We start from the raw sequence: 23,639 nt of genomic DNA, 5'->3' as shown, positions 1-23,639 counted from the left end.
CTGGAAATACAAAATTTTCTTTGGGGTGTGAATATATTGTTCTTCAGTTTGCCTGGGACATCTGTGACCCTACTTAAAATGATTCTTACACTAATTCTTGGTCTTTTTCTTTCTTTGTATTTTTTGTGACCCGATCACCTTCTTGCTTAGCAAATGGAAATTCTAGCAGTAAGTGACCTGTCTTGATTTATAGACTACTTACCCTTGCCAGACAAACTGGTTTTCATCTGCCATTGTCCTTTTGTGACCTAGTAATGTTTTGTCATGGACTACTTTAAAAGTAGTGTGTGCTTCAATTTTGATAGCCTTAATCCATGAAATGTTGATTGAATAAAATGAGATTTTATAATATGTATGTACAACTAGCAGTTGCCTTTTTCTTCACCTATAACTAACCTATCTCCCTTTAAATTTTTTTAATTTAAAAATCAGAGTGCACATGTTAATTTCATACTCATGTCAATGAGACTACCAAGTGGTTTTCTTTAGAAAAATGACTTCATTTTAAAGACAGACTTTTCTACCCTTTAGGTAAGAGGTTACCCAGTTTCACTTTGCTTTATCAAGCACTTGTGGATAAATGTAATGAGATCTACATCTTGATGTGAGATCTACAGCTCAATGGGGGCAAAAGTCTATGCATTTATAAATTCTCTCGTTATGAATTTAAAGTTTTAAATTACAGTGAACCCTTTTTAAACATCCTATATATTGCCTTCTGATATATTCTACTTATCCAATGTAAAATGTACTTTATACAAAAAGTGAATTAGTAACCAACAATGATCCTTGTTTTTATTTTAATGCCTGTCCTCAAAGCATCTTTCATCTGTCTTTCATCAGCTTTACACCATATTAACTTGCTTACTGCAGAAAAATAAATGCCAAGACAATTTAAAGTAATGATTTATAATTCTTTTTACTGGAAATATGCTGTATAGCCAAACATGAAAAATCCCACCTAAATTTAATGTACTGTTATCTATTTCTAGGAACTGGAGCTCTGCCGAAGGTTATACAAATTGCATTTTCAATTGCTGCTTCTGTTCCAGGCCTACTGTAAACTTATCAACCAAGTAAATACAATAAAAAATGAATCAGAGGTAAATATTAAGTTGTCCTAGGCATCAGTAACTGAAGCATTAAAGTATACATACATTTGTTAGGCTAGCTAACATCAAAAGTCACTTACCTTGAATCATTTTCTTCAGTTGAGGAATTTTTTTTTTTTAAATGATGTCCTATGTCAGGACTTTATTAGTGAGTCAGACAGCAAGTACTGGATTCAGAGATTCAAGACCTTATTGGTTTCTGAAGTATAAACAGATCATGTGTAATCAAAAGTCAAGCAAAGCACCTCAGTAAATACCAAATTGTACAGTGAAACCCCTAACATCCTGTCCACGGAATGTCTCTCTAGTTCTGTGAATGCAACAAGAACAAACGTGTTAAAAACACCTGGGATGTTGAAAATCTTTAATGTGTAGGTTCGAGAGTAATGACTTTTCCTTTCCCCTTAGCAGCTGGTACTAAAGCTCTCATTAGGAAAATGATTTTTTTTAATTGTTAAATCCCTGAAAATATGTGTACATATGTTCATGCTTTAAAAGTTTAACCAATGAATTTTATAAAGACTACTGTCAAAAAAGTTTTCATGGTTCTCCCCCATAAATGTTTTTTACTACCCAAATCATAACATGTAAGCACGTTAAAATTATCATTCTGTAAGTTACAACTCATTGCTGCTTTGTCAAGAATTTTTAAAGCCTATTCTGTGGCTGGGATTACTTATTCGAACTGAATAGAAAACATGAAATCTTAACTGCCCCTACTTCTAAGTTTAACAAATGAGAGAAAACGCTTTCCCCATCAGGTGTCTCCTCATAGCCAGGTAAATGCTTTGTGGTACTCACTATGGGAATGGGTCCCTAAAGGTGTATTTGTTTTAGGTCATCAACATGTCAGAGGAACTTGCCCAACTGGAAAGTATCCTCAAAGAAGCTGAAGCTGCTTCTGAAAATGAAGAAATTGACATTTCCAAAGCTGCACAAACCACTATAGAAACTGCCATTCATTCTCTAATTGAAACTTTGAAAAATAAGGAATTTATATCAGCTGTAGCACAAGTCAAAGCTTTCAGGTAAAATGTGAAAGGATTTAAAGATAAAGATTACATAAGTAACTGGACTGGAAATTTAAAAAGTTGAGGTTTTGGTTCTCGGTTTGATATTTCAATAGAAATATGTCTTTGTGAAGGGAGAAATCCACGTTTATTTTCAGTAGTTATCACTGAAATGATACCAATTTCAGATTTTTTTAACTCTCAGGTGGTACTTTGAGTAATATATTTGCTCAAACAATTAAAAACAGGTCACTGGACTGGGCATCGGGCTTGGTAGTACATACCTGTAATCTCAGCAACTTGGGAGGCTGAGGAGGATCACAGTTAGAAGTCAGCCTCAGCAACTTAGTGAGACCCTGTGTCGAAATAAAATACAAAAGCTGGGGATGTGACTCAGTGGTTAAGTGCCCCAGGACTCAAACCCCAGTACCCAACAAAAAAAGGGTGGTTGGGTGGGGGAGTGGAGATATGGCCCAGTAGTAGAGCATGCCTGGATTCAGTTCCTGGTACTATGGACACACAAAACAGGCTTCGTGTTATTCACCAGGAAGTTTTGTTGTGATATATCAGTATTAACTTAAAATGTAGTTAATCTTAACTAACAATTGTTTGCACCTCGGAATTTAAAAAGAATGTGTGTTTTCAGATCTCTCTGGCCCAATGACATTTTCGGCAGCTGTGAGGATGACCCTGTGCAGACGCTGTTACACATCTATTTTCATCACCAGACACTGGGTCAGACGGGCAGCTTTGCAGTTATAGGCTCCAACCTGGACATGTCAGAAGCCAACTACAAATTGATGGAGCTTAACCTGGAGATAAGAGAGTCTCTACGCATGGTGCAGTCATACCAACTTCTAGCACAGGCCAAACCTATTGGAAATATGGTGAGCACTGGATTCTGAAAAACTTCAAGCATTTTGGAGAGAAACTAAGTTGATGATTAAGACTATTAACCAAGCACCTTTTATGAACCCTTGTGATTCACTGATAACTTTCCTGGCAGCATCTACAATTGTAATGTAACTAATGTCAAACTGTATCTGAAGGACAAGAAAATCTAACAGCTGCCAATACCTCCCACAGTAACTGTATGAAGAAGGAATTTTTTAAATTATTTAACCTATGTGAAAAGAAAAGGGCTAAAAGTGATGCATACAAATACATTGCTTTCTGGAGAAAGAAAAGAATTCCAAGAATGTTTGCAATAATGGCCTCTAATACTGAGACATCAGAAAGCAGGTGAAATGAGGCTGAAATCAAGGCTGGTTCATTTTAGCCGAAGACCTGCAAAGCTGCTTGGATTTCTTGCAGCCATCAACATCACCTACAACTGATGCTTAATCACCTAACACGAACATCCATACCGATATACAGACTTATTTGCAAAAACCATTGATTTTTTTTTTCCTCAATTTATGGGATAAGGGTTTGGGGTGTTTTGTTTTTTGGTCTGTGTAAGGAATTATGTGTGTGTGAGTTGGGATGTATGGATACGTGATAGTCATATTTTCAAGGTGTGGATGTCTGTGATAACGTCTCAGAGCATGCCTAAAAGAGCACTGCAAGATTATTTTTGAAGAAATTTTATTTTATTAGATCTAACTCTTCATAGTGTGTAAATGTTAGAACATTTTAATAATATTTTAAAACTGGGCTCTCCCAGTATTTCAAAAAGAAATAATATATCTGTTAATGTTATTGGAATGCTGCTCAGTTCTCTGATCAGTGCTTATGTTACAATTGTTGATAACTAACCAAAGTAGATGCCTGCAGAGACTTTAAAATGTAAAATAAAGATGTATGCTGCCCGTCAGCTATTCTCATTAGAAAAGTTAAATTATTTTACTCCATAATTATTCTAGAAACTGTATAGACTAAACCCAATATTTTCTTGTACATTCGTGCCATGCACTGTTATACAAGAATAGGTGTACAAAGCTAGAGGAAAAACTTTGGTCATTGATGGGGGAATATATGGTCTACAGGCTCTGAAGTCTGCAAAGAGATGCAAACGCATTTTTATGTTTATTCAGGACTCACACATGTCGTGCTAAAGGAACCTGGGGCTAGAGGGGAGATGAAAGGCAGCCTGAAGACTACCAAAACACGCAATATACTTACTAAGTCTGTACCATAACACGAACTGGATTCTCTGTCCTTTTTTAAATAGCATTTTGTAAAAGAAATGAATGTAGTCCCACAACTCCTCTGATTTGAAAGGAACACCTTGTATTTTTTATATGCATCTCTTATCCACTGTGACTATTCTTTTAAACTGGGCTCTGACTACTTCAGAGTTTGGAATGTAGAAATGAAATGCTTAGCTTTGCCTTTTCTTGGGGGTGTGGACCCTGCCAGAAATGTAATTATGCTAAAGTGCATTAATTGAAGGCACTGTGCACACCGTTGGACTGCTGACTCTAGTTGTTTCCTGTAAAATTCCATAACTGGTCACAGCACATTCATAATCACTGTATTTTTTGACCCTGATAAAAACAATTATTTTAATGGTGTTCTGGTACTGTAAATGGTGTCCTTTAAATTATTTTAATAACTTTGGGTGTTGGGGCAGGCAGAGAGAGGGGGGTGTCCAGAGACACATCACACTTTATATTCTATCTTAACTCTCCCCTATTTTTCTCGCCCTCCTTACATTCTTTTTGTTAAAAATAAAAAACATTGTAGCTGTTGGTTTGTGTGGTATTTTGAGAAAGCATGAATGACGATAGTGTGCATCATTTTTACTTTGAAAATTACTTTGAAAAAACTTTCCAAATGTTATCTGCATAATTCGCAAGTGTAAATTTCCTTTTTAAAAAAGAGGGAAAAAAGTAAACTGCCCAGATCAAAACTTTAGGACAGATAGTTTGCTTTTCAAATTTACTTCTGTCACTAATCTAGTAATAATGTAATAAAATCAAATACATTTGCAGAAATCACGATGTAAACAAATTCGTTACAATTATCTTTTTGAATTGGATTTTCCTCAAACCTGTGCTTCCTTCTCATTCTCAGAACCTGGAGGTGCATTTATTGACAGAATATATCAAGTATGTAATTTTTTTTTCCTACTTTATTCCACTTAGAGCCCAGTTTTTGCTACCTACAACCCTTTGTCGATTAAGTTTATCAGTTTTAAATAGTTTATACACAACAGCAAAATGAGATCTGGCAGTTTCTTCATGCTATTTTCAAGATAGAAAGCCAAGGACTATTACACAATTTAGAAAATATTTTCTACTTTCAGTGATGTAAAATAGAGGGTGTGGTTACTACCCACAACCTACCCTGAACTGAGGAAATCATTGCATGATTTCTTGGAAAAGACAGAGCCAGGTAAGATCCCCTCGAGGTCTATGAATGATGATTGCTCCTATACCACACCAGCAGAACCTAATGAAAGAAAATAAAGTATTGGAATCAAAATAGCTTCTTTTACTTTTTTATAATTTTCAAAGTAATCTGTGGTTACCCCAGAAAAATGTAGGAAAAACAAAAACTGCAATCACTTTTCTCAATACCCAGAGATAAACATCCTGGAGTATTTCCCTCTAACCTGTTGATCTGGATTAAAACCTATTCACATCTGGTAAGTTGGGGATGGTGTGCATAAGCTATTGGCAGTGCCTTGTCATTGCTAAATGTTGTCATCACAATGGAAGTTTGTCATTTTATTCAGCAAGCAAATGCCAGTTAACCCTAAGTAAAACAGACCAACCTTGCTTTTGACTATAAAATAAGGTTGTTACCCTGTTAGGAAAATTAGTGACAGAATTAAACATGAAGAATGACTTGACTACCTCTCTAATTAGCCAAAATTTGTGTCTTAGGACTTGTTGCAGGTAGATTACTATAGTTTACGCCTTCATTCAGCAAAGGGTTTTTGAGCACCTATTATATATATTATATATATACATATATACATATCTATATCTCTTGCATGCATAGGAGTCAAAGTGAATTTCCTGTCCCTGTACCTATCCCCAACCAGATCAATAGTAACAGAACAAATAAAAGCATACCACCTAACCCACACCTTGAGGGTTCTTATTCACATCTCAACCCCCCCATCACTATCTGGTTTCTTCAAGTCTCCTTGTTGACATGCATCTTCTGTGCATCTGGCATGATTTAAGTGCATCATCAGGTCCCACTATTCCTATTATACCTTTAAAACTTTATACTCGATTACTCCTAATAATTAGACGAGGACAGTCCTCTTGAACAAAGCCTGAAAAGCCCTCCTAGTCTGGTCCTGATAATTGTATTTACTATCACATCCCCTAGAATATTCTGCTACTATGGCCTCTTTTTGGTTTTCTTTTGCACATGCTGCCCTAGCATGAAAGGCATCTCCTCCTCTGACCAACTCGGCTTCAATTCAGCGGAAGCATCAATCCTTTATACAAGCCTTCCCTCGCCTACATCAGATCCCTATTACAGGCACTTAACTGAAGCTTTACCATGTGTCAGAACCTTCTTTTTGCATTTGTTAAAAATGGACATTTACCCCCATAGGGTAAACTCCATGAGGATGTATGCTCCATCTGGCTTGCTTTCAGTACTCGGCATAGGGCTGGCTGAAGCAGTGATACATGCTTAAATTCCATCAACACCAACCAGGAGGCTCAATGGAAACTTCATCAAGTAGTACTTTAGTAGGAACAGGCCCAGAACTCTACTTAAGCATCTCTATGGATGGATGCAGGTGGGCCTTTCCTCTTGATAAAAGGATTCTAGGGTGACCTCAAACTAACCTTAGGCTTTTAATTCCTTTGGTTATATACCAGTGTCCAAGATATTAATAGATTGACTTCCACAACCCTTCTCAGGTAATAAGGGTTAATGTAAATGGGATGTTTAGCACATTGGAAGGAGACATAATGAAGCACCTAGTTCTAATTGTGAAGTTTCTATAATCACTAGACCAACAGCCCCAGCTTCAGTTTCATTAGAGGAACCTCTAGCTCTAAGCTCAGTGCCATGCACAACTAGGAGAGATCTGCCAGTGGGCCTCCATGTTCTTGTATAGATCCTTTAAGAAAGCTATCAGGTGCAGTTAAGTGTTTAGATCCCCATTCTAACTAGGGGAAATTCAATAACAACTAATGCTTGAGTCAGTCTTTAGGAGGACTGCTTTCTTAAAGAACTTGTTGCCACCAGATGAATTCATTACTTAGCTCCCACCCCCTCACACACACACCATTGTTCTCTTTGAGCTACCTCCCAATCTCCTCAGCCTCCTCTTGCCCTAAAGAATGCTTATTTTAATGGTTAGAAGGCATTGCTTTTGAAGTTCAATTAACTTTCTTAAAAGCTTCAGTCCCACCCACCAAAGCAGATCTCATGTCTACAAATCCCTCCTCAATAAGTGCCTGGGACCTAACTGCCTGCCCCACTATATGCCATCCACACGTTTTACAAAGTTAAGGTGACAGGCCCAAACTGGTAGCAAGAGACAAGCTCGCCAACTTTATTGAGACAGACTTTTTTGCAATTGTTGAACTGTTTTTGCAATACCTTTATTTTGAAGGCTGCATCAAAATACACTGCCTTTCATCAAGTATTTTGAGGAGGGAGAGGTAGAAAGGAGCCTGAGAAAAGCTCACATGCCAACTCCATTAGCACACATTCAGAAGAACTTTTTTCATTCACTAAATGATATATTTGAAGCTGAAAGTGCTGTCGCAGGACAGGCGTTTGCCTTTGCATCTCCCGCACAAGTCTTGACGATGGGGGCGTTTGGGGTCCACGTGGCGAAGTCTTATTGGGCAGGAACATCTAGTTTTCTTACAACTCTGAAAAACCAGAGAGAAGCACATATAGGTAAGTCCTGGAAACTCTCCAAGGGCTTGAGTTTTCTAGTCCATTCAAATACTTCCTGACCATGCTAAGCGAGGTCCCTGATAATTCTCTAATTTTGTCCCAGTCTATACCCCTCAGCAAATGATGGGGTTAGGACACCATGGTACAGTGAATTTGGTTATCATGAAATTTCTCCCTGTTTAAACTCTCAGGTAAGACAAACTGAACTCCTCTGCTTATACTAAATACTTTGGCTTGAATATGCTTACTAAGAAGCATCTGGGTAGAACAGTCATTTACTACCTCTAGTAGAAAGTTGTTCTGTTTTTCAGTTTGCCTTCTCTTACTGAGTAGAACTTAAGGCAATCATTCTTCCATGCTGCAAGTAAGGTAACAGGTTCAAAAGAGTCTACCATTACTAAGTTTTGCAAGGACAGAAGAAAGCTAAAGCCCAGGCCCTGCAAAACCTAAAATCACTGGGAGCCTAGTTTCATTTAGGAAACACATTCAAGTAGGTATATTAACAAGCCTCTAACACTATCTAGTTCAGACACAAAGTGCAAACACTTACTTGGCAGGTGATATCTTCCACTCGGTAAGGGTTGTAAGACTTCTGACAAGTTCTGCAAAACTGTTTGAAGTAAACCTGTGATGAGATGGAGGATAAACTTGAAGGAAAAGCCTCTCAACACTTCCGGGAGAAGGTGCCACTTACAATGATGTCCCTTACCTTGTTGGTGCCCTGTACACACCACACATACGCACTCTCCCATCGGATGTTGCAGTCCTTGCAATGATAATAGCCATATTTCTGTTCTAAGAACTAAACAGAATATCCGAGTTTAACCAACATGACATCTGAATTACCTTATTTCAGAAACTGAGAAAGATCTATTTGGTACTAAAAACTGGCAATTTCATTCCAGATCACAGAGGAAAGTAGAATGGGATTTGACTAAGCCTCCACAATATAGTAAGTGAGCTAACAGCTTAGTCAAACAAATAATGAATGGACCCCAAACAGCGTATATACTAGATTAGTTTGGCTCACAAGGTTGTTTAACAAATAAGGTATCTTTCTTCCAACAGGCAAGGGAAAAGTCAATTGTCTGAAGCTTGCAATTTTATATGTATGTTATATATATATTATATGTATAATATATATAATATAAATTTTTGTTGTTGTTGTAGGTGGACACAATCTATTTTTACGTAGTGCTGAGGATCGAACCCAGTGCCTTGCGCATGCCAGGCCAGCGCGCTACTACTTGAGCCACATCACCAGCCCCTGCAATTAAGTAGGCTTTTTCCTCTATAAAGTCTGATCTTAGAACACACACAGTTGAGTCAGGCATAATGGCACACACCTGTAGTCCCTACAGACTCAAGGAGGCCGAGGAAGGACTGCAATTTTAAAAATTTGAGCCCAGCCTTAGCAACTTAGTCTCATTAAGTTTGTTTAGGGCCTGTCTCAGGGTTGTTTTGTTTTGTTTTATAAAAAGGGCTGGGTATGTAGTTCAGTGTTAAGATGACCCTTGGTTCAATCCTCAATACAAAAAAAAAAAATTTTTTTGAAAGTTAAAGATTGAAAATAAGAAAGCGTTCACCCCAGGTGAAGTTGTTTCCTTCATAGAGCAGTGCTATTCCTCTGTAATCACAGTTCACTTAGTATTGTCCTATTCTTAAGCTTTCCTTCTTCCCTCCCAATGAGAAACCAGTTATGACCAAGTTTTAAAGGCCTTTAAACCTAGTAGGCACTTTGGAGTATTTAATGCAGTTTCACAGACAACCCACTTGATTCCCTCCTCCAGGTAGCTCACCCCCTAAAATCTACAGTCCTGAGATGACTGTGGACAAGGCTAAAGAACTCCTTAGGGCCCCTTACCATCTCCTGCTTTTCCCACTTACCCTGGGTTATAAATGCCTTCCAGGCGCCCAGCCCTTTAGGGCTCAGGTTAAGGATCCCTCTGGCATTAACAAGGGACAGCAAAAGGTCTCAGCAACACTAGATTTCATAATGGGGTGGAGTTTTTTTTTTGGGGGGGGGGGGTACTGCATTACTGGGATTTGAACCCATGACTTTAAGCATGCTAGGCAAGCAAGAGCCAGACTTGGTGCAGCCTGTAATTCCAGTGACTCAGGAGGCTGAGGTGTGAGGATGGAAAGTTCAAGGCCAGCCTCAGTAATTTAGCAAAGATTTGTTTCAATAAAAATTTGAAAGGGCTGGGGACCCTAGTTCTGTGGCAAAGTGCCCCTGGGTTCCATCCTCAGTACCAAACAAAAATGAAAGCAAGGCAAGTTCCTACAAGAGGCACTTTAGAAACTCCAGTTTCCAGCAGACTGTTAGTTTGGGAAATGGAGGTAAGAATCAGGGGATAGGAGATTAGGACCCCAGTAGTGGCCTGTTAAGGGTTTTGCCACGTGTAGTGGATAAATAGAAGGATGCTGGGGAATCTTGCCAGCAAGTTTGCCTTCAGATTTCTGCAGTTTATGCGCCTATTTTCAGTCATCCGGAAACATGGTGCAGAATGCACAACGTGTCCACCATCAGGTGTTTATAATGCAAATGTGATCAGAGTTAAGAATGTCAAGAAGGCGTCTCCCTGGCCAACTTGGTGGAGCCGGTGTCTTACAGTCACTGCGGAATAAATCGGGCTCCACTCGGTTTGATCCTACTGTTGAGAGAACACACCTCAGAGGCTGCGAAATGCACAATGATGTGGCCTCATGCTTAAGAAAGTGTGGCATCTCCACGTGTCCCGAGCAGCCCCGGCCAGGTACCAGGAAAAGACGCCCCACGCCGCCCTCCAGGCTCCCCTTGGCTCTAGCCCGCTTTCCCGTCCCCACCCCCTAGGCCTTACCTGGAAGCGGAGGCGCACTTTGCCAGGCTCAGCGCTCTGCAGCGACGACCTCTCGCACGCGGCGGTGGTCTCCCCGCCATCCTGAGCCTTCCCCGCCGCCGGGGTCAGCTCCGGACTCCTTGGCGAGGGCTGCGGGGCCGCCTTGCGGTCACCGGCTTCCCGCGGCGGCAGCTTGGGCGGGTTGATCAGCTGCTCCCAGGACGCCCCCGCCGTGGCCTGGGCCTCGTCGTCGTCGTCCTCCTCGGATCGCCGGCGTTGGGACGCCTTCCTCGCAGACACCTCTCCCTCCTCCCGGCCTTGGGGCTTCGCGGATGATGGCTCTCGCTCTTCCTCGGTTGCCTCGGGGCTCTGCTCGCCCACCGCGGCTTCAGCCCCCTCCAGGAAAGCGGTGAGGCGGCGGGAGACCACCGGCGAGTACACCGCGACGGTGCGCGGAAAGCGCACGGGTCGCAAGGCGCCGCTCTGGGGGCTGCCCTGCTCCGGGCCCCGGCGGGTAGGCTGAGGTGAAGGTGGGTCGCCTCCCGCCGGGCCCTCGGAGCCGGGGCTGGCCGCAGGGCCGGGGTCCCGGGGCCTGCGCAGCAGCGTGCGCCGCCCCAGCGAGCACTGCACCGAGGCGTCGCAGCGCGGATTCACCTGCACCGCCACGTCGCGGCTGGTGGTTCTGCGCGGGCGCATGCCCTGGCTCACCTGTGACAGGAGGGCCATGAGCTGCGCCCGCTGGTAGCCGTCGAAATACTCGGCGGCCGCCAGCTGCCCATAGCCGGGAAAGGACGACGAGGCCGCCCCGGCCGCGAAAGAGGATGAGGCGGCGGCGACGGGAGGACAGCCTCCTCCGCGGAGCCGCCAGCCATCCCCGCCCGCCGCGCCCTTACCCTTGGAAGCCGCCGGGTAAGGGTACGAGTAGGGGGCGCACGCCGGGTACATGTAAGCATCCAGCACCTCATCCCCCAAGGCAGCCATAAACGCAGCCCAGCTGCTCCCGCCTGCAGCCGCGCCCTAAATAGGCGGCTCGCCGGGGCGGCCCGGGGGAGGCGGGAGAGGCCCCCAGCCTCTCGCCGCGCTGCGCCGCCCTCCGTGCCCTTCCAGCCGCAGCGTCCAGTCCCCACGTCCCCGCGGAAGGGGACCCTCCCCGAATTGCTCCACACGAAATTTCTCTACACGCCGAGGTCTACACCTTTGGATGATCCACTTTGCGATCAAAATGCTGATTTGTAATTGAACACGCCAAGGCGAGAATCCCAACAAGAGAAAACTATCACTGGGATTAGCTGAACCAGGTGGTCCTCATACCCCGATGATTTCAGGTGTCGGTGCCGCCCAGGGAGACGAGGCCAAGCGGTGCCTCTATGATAGTGAGCAAAATACCCAGGTTTGAAAACTGCTTTGGGTCTATTATCTCGGATTATAGTTTAATTTTCATAGAGCTTCCCGGAGACGTCTACCCACTGAGCCCTTTGGGTGCATGTACGAGGAAGTACTCAAGGACGTTTAAATCTAGTTTAATTGTCTTCTCCCCTGGAGCACGTGCCCTCACCTCCATCCATGGTCACCAGGAGGTTCTAGTTTGCTCTTCTCCAGGGTAGATAGTAGTTCTGCAAAACCTAACAAAAGTTTCCTAACAAAACCATCCCTCCAAAAGTAAATTGATCTGGAATATGTTTACATAAATGCAGAAGACCAATTGGAAAGAAAAAGCCTTATTGGCATAAAAACGTTGGTGCTTCATTACCAATAGAGATCAGATCAAGTAATCAAATACATGAATGTACTTTTCTCTGAGTTGATACTGGTTTGACAATAAAATACTATATTTCACTGTTTCATTAACCTGGTTTGCACTTTTCTGAGTACAGGTCAAAATTCAACATTGTCAGGTATTTATAAGTTGAGCAAAACACTTTTTTGTCTTAGTTACATTAAACTTAATTATACTTTACAAATAGCTTGTTTTTACTCATGTAAAATAGTGCACCAAAATTCTACATTTACAAACCTTGTTTGTATAGAAATTGGTAACAGTGAAAACCAAAAAGCACGTTTAACCAAATAAGATGTCACTTTAGCTGACCAGGTGCAAGTTATATTACAACACTGATTTGTAATTTACTAAAACACTTGGTTAATACACCAATGGAGCTTTACAATGGGAAGATCAAAACTGTTACATGTAGTTTGAACCAATTGTTATCCTTTATATAAACCATATGTACTACCACAGGCCATAAATATGAAGTAATATTTCAGCAAAACTGAAGCTCCTGTGTATCTTCACATTTAGAGAGAAGTCTGGGTAGGTTCCATCATTATTATATTATCAGCTTTCACTGTGCCATAGGAGGTGTCTGCCATTTCCTCTTCTTTCAGTTTCTTATAAGAAATATCTGTGTCTTCATCTTCATCTAGAGGATCTCGCTTGTGCAATATTTCACTTCCATACATTTTATATATTAAAACAAAAATCCCTGCTTCTGCAGACTGGAAGAGGGCATAAAGCAAGGGAAACATGTACATGCTTCCTATGAAGCGTGGTGGAAAGGCCAGTTTTAGAATGGCAGTACAGAGCTGCACATTCTGACTGCCTGTTTCCAGACACACAGTCCTCTTGCAGTTGGGTGGAAGATGGAAGAGAGTAGCTAAGCCGTAGCCTGAGGCGTACCCGGCCAAAGGCATAAAAATGGCTACCACGTAAACAGCTGCAGGGATACTTGCCAGCAGTTCGGGTCCTAACATAGTGCCAGTCAGTATGAAAAGGACCACCAAAGTCACTAGCAGAGACCACAGGGAAACCTAGTGATAGAAAACGGATACACAATCAGCAATAAGATTGTTGAAGAGGAATTCAGGCCAGAGAATCCTAAGTTCTTAGAAAAAGAGATGCAACTAGTCCCACCTCCCCCACAAAATAAGATCTGAAGATGGATACCTCACCTCTTCCGGAGGCCTCAGATCCATGTTGGATAGCTCTAATTATTTGGAGGCCTGTCATGTTGAGTGACAATTTGACTTCTGTATCCTCTGGTCATTGCTTTGGACAGGCCCTCAGGAGCAACCTAACACCAGTCTACTCTGTCTCAAAAATAGTGCTTCCGGAAGTTTTAAACCAGTTTTCAGGGAAGGCTAACTCTTCTCCCAGCAGAATGTCCCCGCTCCCCAGCCTCTATCACATAACTTTGTTTTGCTGTCCTTTCTAACTGCTCTGAATGTGCATTTATGTATGTGGCTCTTGAAGACATTCGTTAACATTGAGGCTTATACCCCACCACTGACGAGGGGTATATAGTGGACAAGTGATGTTTACTCCATGTTTCCCATATGAAATTAATTCTCATTCACACATGAGATAAAAGGCTATTAATACTCACAACAAAAATTCACTTTGTGATATTTTAAATCTTTAAAATATATCACAGAGGATTATTAACAATATTGAAACTTTGATCAACTCTTAGATCATGTAAGACAAAATGTAAATATAAGATGCCAGGAATCCTTTGCAATTTTGTCTCCCTTCTCATTTGTTCATGAGAAACATCCCATCTGTAAGTCTAATGATCTTTATAATTATTATAGATGCCTATAATTATTGTAATAGATATGTTTTAGATAGAGTACTACTGACTGTATAAAACATGCCATCTGAATGTTCTGACTGTACATTTCACTCATTCAAGTGAAACAGGCTGTGTAAATAGTATGGTAGAAACCTAAAAATTCCTCCCTTAGTTCCCCTTCAGACTCCAGTTGACTTGTTTTCTCTTATGGAGGCAGAAATAACCATCTAGGGAGAGGAGCTAACTGTTGCCTCTGCTCTCTGTATATCTAGAAGGAATCCCTTTTGATATTTTGGGATTGCCATATACTTTATGTTCTTTAAATTTTTATTTAAAATCTATCTAGGTTGTTTAAAAATTCTACCTTAAAATTCTACAGAAGGCTGAAATAACTAGTGTACAAGGCGTGCATATTACACATGTACAATTAGCAGAAACCAAACTTCACAAATCAAAACTTGTATTAGTTTTCAAAGTGTGTCACAGTAAGAGCATTGACAAGAGATCTGATTCTTTATTTTGAAAATATTGGCCCCCAAATTCCCTTAAACTATTTTAAATCATTGGGTAAGCATTGAGATTGAGATCCCATGATCATTTTAAAATGTTTGCAAACATATAACAAGTATATAAACCATGTCTTAATAGTATGTTAATTAAATAGGGATAGGCTAACCTTAAATGCAAAGTCAGCCAATCTTACTGGATTATTTATTATTTAAATATATTTTTCCTGTTTTTAATGTATAAATGGTTCACTTGTACTTTCTCTTAGAACTCCTAAAGTTTTGGTTGTTGTTTTGTTTTTTAATTGCAGGAGTGCTTTTCCCCTGGTCTACATCTCCAGCCTTTTTTTTTTTGTCCCTTATTTTGAGACAGGGCTTCTCTAACTCGCCCAGGCTGGCCTTGACTGTGTGATCCTCCTGCTTCAGCCTCCTGAATAGCCAATTTTTCAGGAATGCACCACTGCACAGGGCAGAATTCCTAAAGTTTATACCAAATGCCACTGTATTGATAACAGTAGCGTACTGATTAAGCCTAATAAGTTCTTAATGCATCTCTAGATCACCTATGAATATGTAATATCAAATATGTATAAATATATATACACAAATTCACACATATGTATTATATTCACATATGTATGTTTATTATGGTGAAGGATTTCTTTTACTTAAGGATAGATTTATATACAGAAAAGAACCATCTATTTTTCATATTAATAAAACGTTGGACTGTATAATCAGATTAGAAAATAATGAGTAAAATAAAAAAGGTTATATCTTCTTAAATGTACATAATTGAAACATTGAAATGGCTCTTTTCATTTGAAGGAATTTGTCTCCGTATTTTATAGTAATAATACATTTTATCTTACTAACTTCCAACAATGAACAGCCTGTTCATGGTTTACTTGTTTTTTTTACTACTTTTGAGTATTCAAAAAAAGTTTAATTTACAAATATTTAATTTTTCTCCATTCAATATGATCAGAAATACTGTGAATAAAACCATGCTTTTAAAAAATAAAGCATCATTGGCAATATTGCACAAAATACTAGCAATCCCCCAATCATTTCGCTAGCTTTAGAAACCATATAAAATAATGCAATGGGGAACAAGAAACACACAAATTTAGTAACAGCAACATAGTCTACATTATCCAGGACCCAAATTCATTTTGTTCTTTAAGGCCAATATTTTTACGTATTGTATTATATTGCCACAATATAATTTTTCAATTACTTTTAGTCTTGTGTCAACTTTTTAAAAATTTTAAGCTGTACATGAAAACAACACCTTTATTTTATTGATTTTTATGTGGTACTGAGGATTGAACCCAGTGCCTCATGTGTGCTAGGCAAGCACTCTACCACTGAGCCACAACCCCAGCCCATATCAACTTATTTTTAACTTAATATTTTAAAGCAGCCTACAACAGGGTTTCTCAGAATTAAAGTTCCACTTTTGAAAATATAGCAATTTTTAAAAATACTGCACAAATTATATTAAAGTAATTTCATTTAACCTGTTTTGAAGCTTAGTAGTGTATGATTAGTGGAAAATGTTGCTATTTAATTACACTGTCATCTCCCACCCCTGACTCCCCCCGCCATGAGTACTGCTAGATCTCTTATACTATTTTTTTTTTGTCTTAATTTGAGCTATATCATTCCAGGAACTCCAAAAGGTGAAGATAATCTTTGAGCATAAACTTTTTTTTTTTTTTAAAGAGAGAGAGGGGGGGAACAGAGAGAGAGAGAGAATTTTAATATTTATTTATTTTTTCTTAGTTCTCGGTGGACACAACATCTTTTGTTTGTATGTGGTGCTGAGGATCGAACCCGGGCCTCACACATGCTAGGCGAGCGCGCTACCGCTTGAGCCACATCCCCAGCCCCTGAGCATAAACTTTTTAAAAAAAGTTTATCCATGCAAATCCCACCAAGTCCTTTTCTTCCTTTCTCTTCTTTCCCAAACTTCCTATCATTTCAGTCACCCATCAAGACCAAGAACTCTCCAGGTGAGTACAGCAGGGAAGAGGGATCTTACCTTCACAATGTAGTCAGCCACACGGTTATATTTGTATCGAATGAAGACTCCCAGCCCAATAGGAATGAGTGTGCTGCAAAGAGTGAGGGTCACCGCCCCTAGGGGTAGTAACTGCACCAGAGGAGTGTTGATCCAAGCCCGGCTATAGATCCACAGGCAGAGGGGCATCAAGACCAGGGCCAGAAGTGTAGAGGAGATGGTCATGATGATGCTGCAGAAAAGGGAATGAACAGAAGTCAAAATTGGCTTAGAGCCAAAGACACACACACACACACACACACACACACACACAACAGAGCAGTTTCTTGCATGTTGGGTAGAGGGGGAAAGGTGGGACAGCAAGTTCTCTGGGTTGAGGTCTGGATAGAACCTACTTCATGGGAGAATAGTGCCAAAAGAATATAGCATGTCTAAGCCCAAAGGAAACATGAACAAGAGGTAGAAACCACAACAAAAAGTCAGGACTGTTGCTCTGGGCTTTATAAACCAGTTGAGTATGGATGCTTTTGAGGACAAGGGGCATTTTTTTTTTCTTTTAATCCTTCCAAGTACCCTGCAATGTTAGCTGTGGTAAAGCAGCTGGATGCTACTTGTTGGATTAAACTCAATTAGGTTGCACTGTATATGAGATTACTTTCTTTATTGGGCCAATAGCCCTAATTTGCTTTTACATTTCCGGCGAGTCCTAGCTTCAGACTTCCCCCTTCTCTTTGTCTTCCAGTGGCCAAAGACCTGTGCTGGCAGCCCGGCATTTCGGGAGGGTGGTCAGAGTGCTGAGGGCCTGCGTTGTAGGTGGAAGGTGAAATCCCAGGACCTCCCAGTAGCTCGGTCTAGACCCTAAATCGTCCCCACTGCCACATAACAGCTTCGCGGCCACCCCGACTTCTAAACCCCGGGGGTCCACATCTTCTCCCCTTTCTGCCTTCCTTCTCCAAGCCTCTTTCCAGCCGCCTCCACTCCCGCTCTCCATCGTTTTGAACCCTTGGCTGTGAACGCGGCCGCCTGGGATGAGAAAGATGGCTAAGGAGCAGAACCCTACCTGAGGTTCATGTCGCCGTCAACCAGCAGGGACATGAGATTGGAGAGATTTCCGCCGGGACAGCATCCACACAGAAGCACCGCCACGGCAGCCACCTCGTCCAGCTTGAAGATCAGGGCCAGCAGAAAGGCCAGCAACGGCAAGAAGCCGAACTGGCAGAGCGCGGCCAGCAGCGCGCCCACGGGCCGGCGGACGTGCGCCCCGAAGTGGTTCACGTCCACGGTGCAGCCCAGGCCCAGCATGGTGATGCACAGGGCGGCGCCCACGAACACATTCAGCCCGTGGTTCAGCGGCGTGTCCCAGAACGGGGGCTCGTGGGGGACCCAAGGCCGCGGGAACGGGGAAGGGCCCTGGCTCTCCGCGCCGCCCGCGAAGCTGCCGGTCGTGGGCTCCGGGCTTGGGGTAGGGCGGGGGCTGAAGCTAACGCTCGGACCTGGCCCCAGACTGAGCCCGGGGCTGGGGCCGGGGCTTGAGGCGGGAGCGAAGGGGAAGTCCGTGCCGGGGCCCGGGCTGCTGGCATTAGGCGACAGAGTGTAGTTGTCGGGCAGCAGAGAGGACGGGGCGAAGAGCAGGGTGGCGTTGTCGGAGCCGTCCATGGCGCTGTCGCGGGAGGCCGCAGGTCTGCGGAGGTCTGTCCCCTCCCGTCGCGCGCGCCTCCCTCTGTCCTTCGGTCGCCGACGCCGTCCGTGGGTCTGTCGGTGGTCCGCAGCGACACCAGCTAGGCGCGGTGCCAAGCCTCAGCCGCGCGCCGCTGACGTCCTGGGCGGCGTCGGTGCGGCTGTCCGGCTCTCGGCTCCCGGGCGTGCCGCCGCCCCCGGCTGCCACTTAAGACAGCGCAGCCCCCGAGGTGGACCCGAGCGCAGCGCGCGTCTGCCAGCGCCCAGCGCCCCGAGGCCCCGCCCCGCCGCCCAGTCCCCTCCTTTTAATCACCACTAAGTGGTTCTGTGAGAGTGTAGCCAGGGGCGGAACAAAGACCTGACAAAGGACAAGAAGAGAAAAAACCGGGCCTGGCAGGCGATCAAGTTCTCTGATGGGCTCTGCCTCTTTTTTCTTTTCGTTTAAAAAAAAATGAAATTGCTTTTTCTGATCTATAAAAACATGAAAGTTGTACATATTAATGTTTGATACATGTACACATCGAGGAAGGTTTAAGTCATGTTAAACGTTCATCTCATTTATTCTTTATGATGAAAACATTCAGAAGAATATCTTCTAGCTTTTTAAATACTCAGTACATAATTGCTATCTACAATCACCCTACTGTGCAATAACACATCCAAAACTGCCTCTTTGACAATGAAATCAGGAGAGCCAGACGCTTAAAGTGGGAATAAAAAGAAAGAGGGAAAGAAACCTCTTCTATGCACACGCATAAACCAAGCGCCTAAACTATTTAAACAGCCTACAGCCTTAAGCATCAAGAGAGGCGCCTGATTTAGTTTAGAGCGATTCTCTGGCAGCATAACAAGAGATCCAACTTGATTTTACAAACAATTTTTTAAATGATTTTTATGTTCAGTCTTAAAGTAGGAAGTAAGAAGAATGCTAGTTGGTTTTTTTTTTTTTTTTTGAGCCAGGCACTGTGAAAGCACGTTTGCATTATTTTATCTGATTCTCACAGCAAACCATGAGATAGATACCTTTTCTACAAGCTCGATTTGTTAAAAACATTTTTTGATTCTTAATTGACACATTAGTTGTACATATTTATGGGGTACAGTGTGACATTTGAATACATGTGTAAAATGGTAATGATCACATCAGGGCAATTGGCAGGAAGATCACCTCAGGCATTTATCATTTTTTTGTACTGGAAGCCTTCAAAGTCCTCTCTACTAGTATTTTGAGATACTCAATCATGGGTTGTCAACCATAGTTATTCTGCGGTGACAAGCTTAACTTTTCCAATGGAGAAATCTCAGGGTCAGAGACATCTCAGCCTCATCAACCACACCTGTAAGTTACCTGGGCAAATCTGTATTGTGATGTGTCCTTTAAAAAAAATGCAAAAGAGTTCAGCTTTAAAAAAAACAAAAGTCCCCATGAAAAATGTGTGTTTAGGGAGTTATTGGCTGGTGGGGAGAAGATATTCCAGTGACTACAGATTTATGAAGTAAAGTCCTGGCATTGGGATTAAAGGACTGAGAAGAAATGAAGTGCTGAGATTTCCTGCTTCGGGCAGGTTTATCCCAAAACAAATCAAATTCAGAGTTCTTAGGAATGGAGACTCAACAGCCCTTGGTCAGTTACCCCATGCATATAGAAGGAAAAGAACTTCTCTGCATGCTATGGAGGTGGTGTCTCTTGAGAAGGCATTGAGCTCTCTGGAGTGACCATAACCACTGCAGCCAGTTGAGTTGTGAAAACCAACAGGAGAATGTCTAGGCTGAACTCACCCCTCAGGCTTAGACCTGAGTGGAGCCATGAGAGAGTGAATTCTTCTTCCTAAAGACTGTTCTCTTCCTTGATGCAGAAGTCACTGGGTGACTTTCATTTCCCAATGATGGAGAGAGCCCAGGTGCTTGTATTTCCTCTCAAATCGCATGAAAATGGCAGAGAATATAAAAAATTAGATTAAATTCACACCGTATGGCACTCTTAATCACACATAATTCATTTCTTCCTCATTAGACTATAAATTCCATGAGGGCAGGACTTATGCAAGCATGTAGAAAAACAATGTATCCTTACACTTTTACAAAATACTAAATCCCAGGAAATAATGCAGTAACATCTTTAGAGTTTTGAAGGAAATGGATCATGACAAAAAAAAAAAAATCCTAAGTTTTCATTTAGGCTTTTGTAGGTAAAGGAGAGATATTCAGATATACAATGAAACATGCTACCCACATGTTGGAACAGCAGAGAACCCACCTGGAGAAACAGACAAGGAGGAGGAGGTACTTCAGGGCTCTGCTATAGTTTGGATCTTGAATGTTCCCCAAAGGCACATATGTTCAAGGCTCGATCCTCAGGGTAGCACCATCTTTTTTTTTTTTTTTTTTTTCAGTACTGGGGATAAAACCCCAGGGTGCTCTTAAACTTAGTTTCACCCACAGATCTTTTTTTATATGATTGTGAGACAGGGTCTCATAATTCATCTGCTCAGGCTGGCCCTGAATTTGCAATTGTCCTGTTTCACACACCAGAATAGCTGGGATTTTAGGTACGTACCATTGAGCATGGTCAGGGTAGTACTACCGGGAGGTTGTAGAATATTTAAGAGGTGGGGTTCAGTGGAAAGTCTTAGGTCATTTGGGTTGTGCCCTCAAAAGGGATTGTGGGACCCCCCCCCCAGCTTCTATTCACTACCTTTTTTTTCCTAGCCACGAGGTACAATTTTTGCTCTTCTAAGTGCTCCTTTCATGATGTGCTGCCACACCACGGGCCCAAAAGCAATGGTGCCAATCAGTCATGGGCTGCAACCTCCAAAACTATGAAACAAACATTTTCTCTTTGTAAGTTGATTATCTCAGGTAATTTTCTATAGTGTTGGAAAGCTGACTAGCATGAGTTTTTATATTCTTTCTTTCTTTTTTTTTTTGTACCAGGGATTGAACTCAAGGGTTCTCAACCACTGAGCCACATCCCCAGCCCTATTTTGTATTTTATTTAGAGACAGGGTCTCATTGAGTTACTTAGCTCTTCATAGTTGCTGAGGCTAGCTTTGAACTCACAATTCTCCCGTCTCAGCCTCCCAAGCCTCTAGGATTACAGGCTTGAAATCACAGAATGAGATACACCAAAAACACAAATGGCAGAGTATCTATCTGAAGCCCAGTTGTGCAGGCACAAAACCTATTTGCCTCAGAATGCCTCCTTGTGTTAAGAATATTAAATCCATGATCAAATTAAATAAGCAGTAATTACAGGCAGACCAACTCATCCAATCATCTTCTCTCAGGGTTTGGAGAGGGAGTAGGGAGGCAATTTGTGCCATGGGTGAAAATTGAAAACAGAAGGGGATGGGCTGGCAGTATAAATCTTCAGAATCACACTAAACCTGTTATTTGGGGGCTTCTTGGGACCTGATGTAGACATGGCTATCGTCATTGTAAACAGAACAGAGGTGCTCTTACCTCCTTTTTTTTTTTTTTAATTTTTTTTTTAAGAGAGAGTGAGAGAGGAGAGAGAGAGAGAGAGAGAGAGAGAGAGAGAGAGAGAGAGAGAGAGAGAGAGAGAGAGGAGAGAGAGAATTTTTAATATTTATTTTTTAGTTCTCGGCGGACACAACATCTTTGTTGGTATGTGGTGCTGAGGATCGAACCCGGGCCGCACGCATGCCAGGCGAGCGCGCTACCGCTTGAGCCACATCCCCAGCCCGTCTTACCTCCTTTTTTCCTCTCCTCACTATTGAGAAAATCTGAGGATCATATGATGACATTGGTGGTCTAACTTGGGTCATTTTGCTTTGGCCACTGCCTTCATTTACATTTGCTGCCACCAGGGATGAACTGGGCCACCCAGAGAGGAGAGAGCCCTTAAAAAGTGGAGACAATGACATGGTACTTGGAAACTATGCTAGGTATTTGGGGGAAATACATTTAGAGTTTTATCTCACAGCACATAGCAAAATTCCAGACAAATTAAAGAGTTAACTCTAATGATATTAACAATGCAACAAAATACTGGAAAAAAAAATATTGGCTAGTATTCATCTCATGTTTGGGTAGAGTTCAGAGAGCAAAGTAGTAATAGAAAAAAAAATCACTGTAGGAGACTTGGTAGATTTAGCTACATAAAGATTTTAAACTTTGCTACAGTAAAAACATGCTTTTAAAAATTAAAAACAAAATACAAAATGAGAAAAATACTTGCAGCATATACAAATCTAAGAATGACTATCATAAATTTCTACAGTGGTCTTACATATTAACAAGAGCAAGCAGCACAATTGTCAAAAAGGCAAATGATTACAAATAAACACAAGATCACAAGAAGGAATGCCAATAGCCCAAACTTACAAAATAAAAATATTGGCATTCACTAGTAACCAAATAAGTTAAGTTGGAGTCATTCTTTCAGTACTAGAGAAGATCTGAATAATCAGTGTTATGTTGTGGTGGCAAAGATTGGCTGTATTTGGCTCCACACTCTCTCATCCTGCCAATTTCACCTTCTAGAAGAAAACTTGGTGGTGGACGACAACAGCTCCAAGAATGTGCAAATGGGCACCCCTTTTGACTCAGTAACTATATTTCCAGGTGTTGCAGGTGTTTATCCTAAGGAAATGATAAGGGAATTAAATAAAAATTACATGGGCATGGTGCATGCACATGTAATCACAAATACTTGGGAAGCTGAGCAGGAGGAGTGCCAGTTCAAGGAATGTCTGGGCATTTAGAGAGACCCTGTCTCAAAAAAAAAAAAAAAAAAAAAAAAAAGCATGTGTGGGGCTAGCAGTGGTGATTGTGGGGTGGAGCTGGGGATGTAGTTCAATGAGAGAGCATTTCCAGCATGGGTTCAATCCCCAGTTCTGGGGGGGGGGATGGGGAAGAGAGCTACATTGATCACTTACTATGCCCTGGACAAATTTCTAAGCCTTTGCATGGGTCATCTTGCTTACTTCTTGTATTAGGTTTAACAAGGTAAGAAGTTTGCCAAGTTACCCTCATGTAGGGCTGAAGCCACGTGAACATAAGCTTTTGAACTTGGAAGCGAGTCCTCCTAAAACCAATGTTACATGGTTAAATAAATTAGAACGT

At 41.9% G+C, this 23,639-nt stretch overlaps 3 protein-coding genes across 11 annotated transcripts in view; 1 reads left to right on the top strand and 2 right to left on the bottom strand.

Annotated features, from left to right (window-relative positions):
• FRYL (FRY like transcription coactivator) overlaps positions 1-5,504 on the top strand; it is a 247,605-nt gene extending 242,101 nt beyond the window's left edge. For 7 of the 9 annotated variants that reach the window (XM_081303036.1, XM_081303038.1, XM_081303041.1 and 4 more), the window contains 4 exons: positions 151-168; positions 993-1,103; positions 1,950-2,140; positions 2,769-5,504. In XM_081303036.1, the coding sequence (XP_081159162.1) occupies positions 151-168; positions 993-1,103; positions 1,950-2,140; positions 2,769-3,027 (579 nt within the window). In that variant the 3' untranslated portion in view covers positions 3,028-5,504. The remainder of the gene's footprint in view (positions 1-150; positions 169-992; positions 1,104-1,949; positions 2,141-2,768) is intronic. The other 2 variants (XM_081303037.1, XM_081303040.1) reach the window with 1 other exon arrangement.
• A 2,275-nt stretch (positions 5,505-7,779) lies between these two features.
• On the bottom strand, positions 7,780-11,751 carry ZAR1 (zygote arrest 1; the record flags this gene model as incomplete). The annotated part of the gene is made up of 4 exons (XM_081304555.1): positions 7,780-7,923; positions 8,502-8,576; positions 8,661-8,753; positions 10,792-11,751. The coding sequence occupies 4 exons, from the start codon at positions 11,749-11,751 to the stop codon at positions 7,780-7,782; spliced, it is 1,272 nt and encodes a 423-aa protein (XP_081160681.1).
• A 1,092-nt stretch (positions 11,752-12,843) lies between these two features.
• Positions 12,844-18,810, bottom strand: SLC10A4 (solute carrier family 10 member 4). The gene is made up of 3 exons (XM_081304832.1): positions 17,935-18,810; positions 16,896-17,106; positions 12,844-13,578 (listed from the first exon to the last, which is right to left on the bottom strand). Exons 1-3 carry the CDS (start codon positions 18,528-18,530, stop codon positions 13,066-13,068), a joined length of 1,320 nt encoding a protein of 439 aa, XP_081160958.1. The 5' UTR covers positions 18,531-18,810; the 3' UTR covers positions 12,844-13,065.
• Positions 18,811-23,639: the final 4,829 nt, after the last annotated feature.

The sequence above is a fragment of the Spermophilus citellus genome, assembly GCF_964194105.1.
Source record: "Spermophilus citellus genome assembly, chromosome: 8".
NCBI classification, from domain to species: domain Eukaryota; kingdom Metazoa; phylum Chordata; class Mammalia; order Rodentia; family Sciuridae; genus Spermophilus; species Spermophilus citellus.
The sequence above is the reverse complement of the archived record's forward strand: the minus strand, read 5'-3'. Positions and strand labels throughout refer to the sequence as shown.

Coding starts and splice junctions, on each gene's coding strand:
- SLC10A4 (XM_081304832.1), bottom strand. CDS start 18,530: ATGGACGGCTCCGACAACGCCACCCTGCTCTTCGCCCCGTCCTCTCTG. Junction 17,107..17,934: donor GACGGCGACATGAACCTCAG/GTAGGGTTCTGC, acceptor CCTTTTCTGCAG/CATCATCATGACCATCTCCT. Junction 13,579..16,895: donor TGGCTGACTACATTGTGAAG/GTAAGATCCCTC, acceptor TTCTATCACTAG/GTTTCCCTGTGGTCTCTGCT.